A 5,916-nucleotide genomic window follows, 5' to 3' on the forward strand; every position below is an offset into this window, starting at 1 on the left:
GTAGGGGGAGCGGAGCGGAACGCCCCGACGGACAGGCCCGGGACACCCCCCGCCGCCCCGTCCCAGCGCGCGCTCCCGGTGCCGCCGCCGTAGCCAATGGGGTGCCGCCGTCCCGCCCCCCGCGCGCTGGTTGGGCGGTGCCGGTTCCCCCCGCGCCGCTTTATCAGGCGGCGCCGCCGTCGCCGCCGGGACCGGAGCGCGCCGACGGCTGCACGCGCACCCCCCTCCCCACATTCCCACCCCCCGATCCCTTCCCGCCGCCCCCCCGGCCCCATGAGCCGCGGCCACCGCTCCCGCCCGGCGCTGCGGTGGCGACGGCGACCGGCCGGCTCTGCATGGCCCCGGCTGTGGATATGACCGCCGCGCCCACCGGGGTCCGCAGCGACGAGCTGCCCGCATCCGCCTTCAGCAAGCCCGGTGGCGGCGGCTGCGGCGGCGGCCTCCCCGTCGCGGCGGCGATGGGCGGGGAGGAGGAGAGCGACAAGCCCAAGGTCTCCCCGTCCCTGCTGCCGTTCAGCGTGGAGGCGCTCATGGCCGACCACAGGAAACCCGGCGGCAGGGAGGGTCCCGAGGGCGCCGGGCCCCCGCCGGGCGCCGGTGCGGCCGCCCGCCCCAGCCTCAGCCCCCGCCTGGGCGCCCTGACGGCGGAGGCGCCGGCCTCCCCGCTGCCCCTCGGCGGCCACTTCTCCGTCGGGGGCCTGGTCAAGCTGCCCGAAGACGCCCTGGTCAAGGCGGAAAGCCCCGAGAAGCAGGAGCGGAGCCCCTGGATGCAAAGCCCGCGGTTCTCGCCGCCTCCCCCAAGTAAGTAGGGGCCGGGAGCGGGCGGGCCGGGAACCCTCCTGCGAGTCGGGCAGCGCCGTGGGGGCGGCCGGGGGTTTCCTCTCGCTTTCACCCAGCCCGGCCCCCTTCCTGGCATGTTATTCCCTGCGGTCCGCGCTCTCTGACGGGCCGCTTCGGCCTCTGCGAAATATTGAACCGGTTCAAGCGTGTTTGCGAAGCCGGCGCAGCGACGGGGGACGGAGCGGCCACGCCGGGGCGAGATCTTGTGACAAATGTTAACCGGGGAGGAGGGGGGGGAAAAAGAAGGGAAAAAAAAAAAAATCATCCCGGCCTGGTCGTTAGCTTAAACCTGCGGCTCGGACTGGCCGCGCAAAGCCTGACTCAGCCTCAGCGGTGGTTTTTCCCGAAAGTGGCTGAAATAATTTCGTAAGGACCCGCGCAGACCGGGCTCCCAGGGAGGCGCCTTCGGGCTTCAGCCCCACCGGCTGCTGTCTCAAGTGTTGTGTCTCCCAAGTCCGAAGAGCCGCATTTACTGATGTTTTGCCGCTTTACTACGGAGAGATCTAAAATAATAAAAATAGCAGTGGGAGGGCTGAGATCAGAAAAGCCCGTTAATCCTCTTCTGCGGCTTCGCTGAGCCCGGGGATGCGGCGGGCCGGGGCCGGACAGCCCGGGCCGCCTGCACTCGGCCGGATCCCACTCCTTCCCTGCCCGGGCTTCTGTGGGAAGGGGCGAGCTTGGGCTGAGGCATGTTTGGGGTGCTCTTCGCTCTGCGAACAGAGCTGCTTTCTCTTTCCCTTGGAGAAAGGCAGGTTTCCCCAAAGAACTTGTGTGGAGCATCGCAGTGGTTTAATTTATTTAAACTGCAAAGTAAAAGTTGTTGTTGCTAAGTAAACTCGGGTCAGGTCGAGGTTGAGGACCCTTAGAAATGTTAAATACGAGGAGAGGAGCAGACCGGTGAAGAGCGGTAGATAGAGGCTAAGTGTGAATTCAGAGCTCGTAATTAATTACATGCTTAATCCGGTTCCCAGGGGCCTAATGAAGAGGGTGTGAGTCTGAGAAGCCAGCCCGTTTTGTTTATTTTTTTTTCCTTAATCCAATAAAAAGGACAGGACATGCATTTTTTTGGAGGGTCACTCCCTTCATTTATGTCTCCTCTGTATGAGCCGGGAGCCGTGAAGGCAGGAGGTGGAGGGCGTGCGGGTGTCCGACTCCCGACTCCTGCCCTTTGCCGAGTTTTTCCATGGTGTCGGAGAGGTTCTAGCTCCGAAGCGTTACGAGTGACTTCGGTCCCGGCAGTCCTGAAAAGCCTAATTCCTTCGTAAAGCACCCGCTTTCTTTACTGGAACGAGAGACGACATCCATTTGAAGCGTGCCCCGGGCAGCCCTGGAGTTTTTGGGCCACTTCACTTTTGAGCGGGACCTTATTTTCTCCTTTCTCCCCCCTCCAGCTGCTGTCGGGTGGGGGCTCAGCGGGGCGTGCGGGTTCGGGCGCTGCTAACCGAAGTGTCTCTCTCCTTCCCGCTCTCTTCTGGCTGCTCCTGGGCGCAGGGCGGCTGAGCCCCCCAGCCTGCACCCTGCGCAAGCACAAGACGAACAGGAAGCCCCGGACGCCCTTCACCACGGCCCAGCTGCTGGCCCTGGAGAGGAAGTTTCGGCAGAAGCAGTACCTGTCCATCGCCGAGCGTGCCGAGTTCTCCAGCTCCCTCAGCCTCACCGAGACCCAGGTGAAGATCTGGTTCCAGAACCGCCGCGCCAAGGCCAAGCGGCTCCAGGAGGCCGAGCTGGAGAAGCTGAAGATGGCAGCCAAGCCCATGCTCCCGCCCGCTGCTTTCGGCATCTCCTTCCCACTGGGTGGCCCGGCCGTGGCCGGTGCCTCCCTGTACGGTGCCTCCAGCCCTTTCCAGCGGGCAGGGCTGCCCGTGGGTCCTGTGGGACTGTACACAGCACATGTGGGATACAGCATGTACCACCTCACATGAGGTGGTACTGAGTCCCGCCGAGCCCAGCCTGCTGGCCATCCACTCCCACGGGCTCCGTACGCACTCCCTCCCTACTCCTTTGGCTCCTCGCTGTGGACTTCCCCACGGGCCCCGTGGCAGAGACTTCTTCAGTCTGGCTCTGCTCAGCCTCTCTGCTTCCCCCTGTGATGCTGTCCTGCCGAACCAGCGCTGTTCCACTCTCCTCAGCAGTCCTGGGAGCTGCCTGAAGTCCTGCATGCAGTCCTGAAGCATCGCCTCAGCTCTTCCCTGGCGCAGGGCAGTGATGGGACAGCCCTGCCCTGCTTCCCCTGGGTCCGGCTGGCAGCCTGGGGAGAGCCTCTGCTGTGGGGGAAGGAACTGTGGAAGAGAAACGGCAAAAAGGGGGCTGAAAGACAGGACGTTTCTCTTACTTTGTGCAAGGCGAGGCCAAGAGGCAGAAGTGTAGAGCCGCCTCTCCGTCCCCGTGTAACAGCACTGTCTGTTACCCGTGTTTGTTCCTCCACCAGCCCCTTTGGAAGGGGCTCTGTGTACTATGTAATATACTGTATATTTGAAATTTTATTATCATTTATATTATAGCTATATTTGTTAAATAAATTAAATTTAAGCTACTGTTTGCGGTTTGTTTGCTCCTTACCCTGCCGGGGGTGACAGAAGAAAAGACTAAATGTGTCTGTGTGTTAGGGGGATAGAAGAAAGGGACTGGCTGTACCAGCCATTTTTCCTCCTCCCCAGGAGACTTCAGCCTCCAACAGTGAAGCCTCACATGAGTTTTCACCTTACTGTGTGTCCCGGAGCTGCCCTGCCCTCACGGATGCCTGAGGTTTCTTCCTTTTCCCCCCACTGCCCCTCGGTGGCAGCTCCCACCGCATCCCTTGCCCGAGGGTGCTCTCCCCAGAGGCCCTGGGACGGGCACAGGCCCGGCCTGGCTTTCTCAGCCCTAAGCAGAAGAAAAGCTGCTCCTCTCCTTCCGTCGGCCTTTTGCCGGGAAGCTCCTGGTCGCAGCCCCCCCAACGGCTGCCAGGGGCTTTGGGGATAGGGTGACTTGCCCCTCACCTCGTTGCCAAGGCTAGAGAGAGACTAAAGACTTCCCTTCGGCAGCCGTCATTGCTGAGGGGAGCACCGGGGGTTCGGGGGTGGTGTGGAGGAGAGGGGGTTGGCGTGGTGCGGGAGAAGGGAAAAAGCGCGCTAATAGCGGGGCAGAGGCAGCGCTGTCGCCGGAGGCGAGGGGTCGGGTGATGGGGACGAAAGTGTTCAGGGGATGGGGCGTGTGGGACGGTGGTGTTTGGGGACTGCTGTGGGGCCGCGACAGGCAGCCGGCGGGACCCACGGTCGGGACGGCTCGGCGCCGTCTCCTGCCCATCCCCGTGGCTTCGGGCGCCCGGCAGCCCTCAGCGTCCGGCTCCGCTGGAAACCCGTCCCGGTGGCCACACGGCCCCGTGGAAACCGCCGGCGACGGCCGAGGAGCCCGCGGAGGAGGGCGGCGGGCCACTCCGCTCCGCGCAGCCCCGTCCGCGCTGCTCCGCTCCCCGCCCGCCGACCCCCCCCAGCCCCGGCGCCGCCGCCTCGCCGCGTCCCCCCACCGGCTGCGCCCCCGACCCCCTCTCCGGGCGCCGCTCCGCCCGATTTCGTTTTGCGGATCGCTTGGGTAAGGGAGAGCGTTGGTTTCCCCTTTTTAATTCTTTTTTTTTCCCCTTTTAATTTCGTGCTTTATCTTTACGCGCAAGGAACGGGCGCTGAGAAATTGGGACTCTATATTTTTCTTTCTTTCTTTCTGTCTTTTTTTTTTTCTCCCGCTGCTTTCATTTCCAGCAATTTAAAACGTTAAGGTTGAAGCAAAGTTAGAAGGAAAATAATTGCTGTAATGAGGCTAGGCAATCTTCTGCAGGCACTGTGGCTCCAGCGAGACTGTAGCTGGGGGCGAGGCGGGACTTTTATCATCTCCTAAATATCAATGATGCTTTCAATAACTCAGCGAAACAACATACCTGAACCCAGGCACTTTCTCCAGAGCTCGCTTCTCTAATCCCCCTCTCCTCATCTCTCTCTCCGCTCTGGCTGCCCAGTCGTTTCTGGGCCGGGGTGAGTTTTGGGGTTTTGCGGTTGTTATTTTTTTTTTCTTTTCCCCTTTCGGTCTGGCTTTCTTTTCCGATCATTTCTTTTCTCTGTGCAAATGACAGTGTCTGTGATCCTGACCCCAGCGCCCAACGCCGCGCCGGACTGGGAGAGCGCCGTGCCGGCTTTTTCCCACGTTGTGTCACTGGCAGAAAAAGGCTGGAGATAAACCTAGGCTCTGCGCGATTAGACCGCGGGTTTGGGGAGAAGATCTAATCGCGCAGGAGGCCAGGTTTATCCTGTAAAGAAGCCCTTAAGAAACGGAGAGAGATTTTAACCGGGGAGATCCGCCTTGGGCTGGCTCCCCACAAGCCCCGCTCCCCTCCGCCGGCACCCTTGGGCGCTGCAGCGCTGGGCTCCGGGCAAGCCGGGACCCTTTCATCTCTCCGCTTTGTCTGTATTTTTTTTTTTTTTTTTACATTACGTCAAGTCGGGATGGATATTCGAAGCGCAGGATTCCTATTGAACATGTCTTTGCTTTAAGTTTTCCCCCTGACCCTTGGGCTAAAGTCCTTGGTTGCTCAATTAAACCCAGATGAGAACAATTAATAACTAAGTAATGACAATAAGTTGGGAATCACACGGATGAACGCTCCATGTGAATAGGAAAAGCTCACACAAAAGAGCAAAAAGGATTTGTCGGCTCTTTTTAAGGGGGAATTGGCTTTTCTTTTTTCTTGCCTCTGGCTTACCAGCAAATAAAACTCACTTTTGTGTCTTTGTCGCCTTAAGGATCTCAGTGGGCAGTTGGAAGTGAGAATGGCTGTTTTCCTTTCAACTTGAGGGTGCTGGCGCCACGCAGCCCCAAGGATAGAGAGTAGCCAAAGCAAAGTTTCCTAATAACTCCCCTCTCCCCCGCCACCCCTCCCCAGTCGCTCCGGTACCCCCCCCCCCCCGCCCCATGCATATCTCCACACACGCTCCTAGAGAGCCTCGTCAGCCAGACGAGAGAAAGCAGAGGGGCCCCGAGCACACACATCCGTGTACCAACACGGACCCGCAGACGAGGCAACCCTCTGCCGTGGGAAAGCGGCGTCGC

At 60.6% G+C, this 5,916-nt stretch overlaps 1 protein-coding gene across 1 annotated transcript; it reads left to right on the forward strand.

The window, feature by feature from the left end:
* The first annotated feature begins 335 nt into the window (after window positions 1-335).
* MSX1 (msh homeobox 1) lies at window positions 336-2,762 on the forward strand. The gene is made up of 2 exons (XM_054203342.1): window positions 336-801; window positions 2,332-2,762. Exons 1-2 carry the CDS (start codon window positions 336-338, stop codon window positions 2,760-2,762), a joined length of 897 nt encoding a protein of 298 aa, XP_054059317.1.
* The last annotated feature ends 3,154 nt before the right edge of the window (window positions 2,763-5,916 follow it).

The sequence above is a fragment of the Rissa tridactyla genome, chromosome 5 (assembly GCF_028500815.1).
Source record: "Rissa tridactyla isolate bRisTri1 chromosome 5, bRisTri1.patW.cur.20221130, whole genome shotgun sequence".
In the NCBI taxonomy this organism is placed as follows: domain Eukaryota; kingdom Metazoa; phylum Chordata; class Aves; order Charadriiformes; family Laridae; genus Rissa; species Rissa tridactyla.

Bases quoted from the DNA above. Each gene is read 5' to 3' on its own strand.
- MSX1 (XM_054203342.1), top strand. From the start codon at position 336: ATGGCCCCGGCTGTGGATATGACCGCCGCGCCCACCGGGGTCCGCAGC. The intron at 802-2,331 runs GTAAGTAGGGGC...TCCTGGGCGCAG, and splicing joins GTTCTCGCCGCCTCCCCCAA to GGCGGCTGAGCCCCCCAGCC.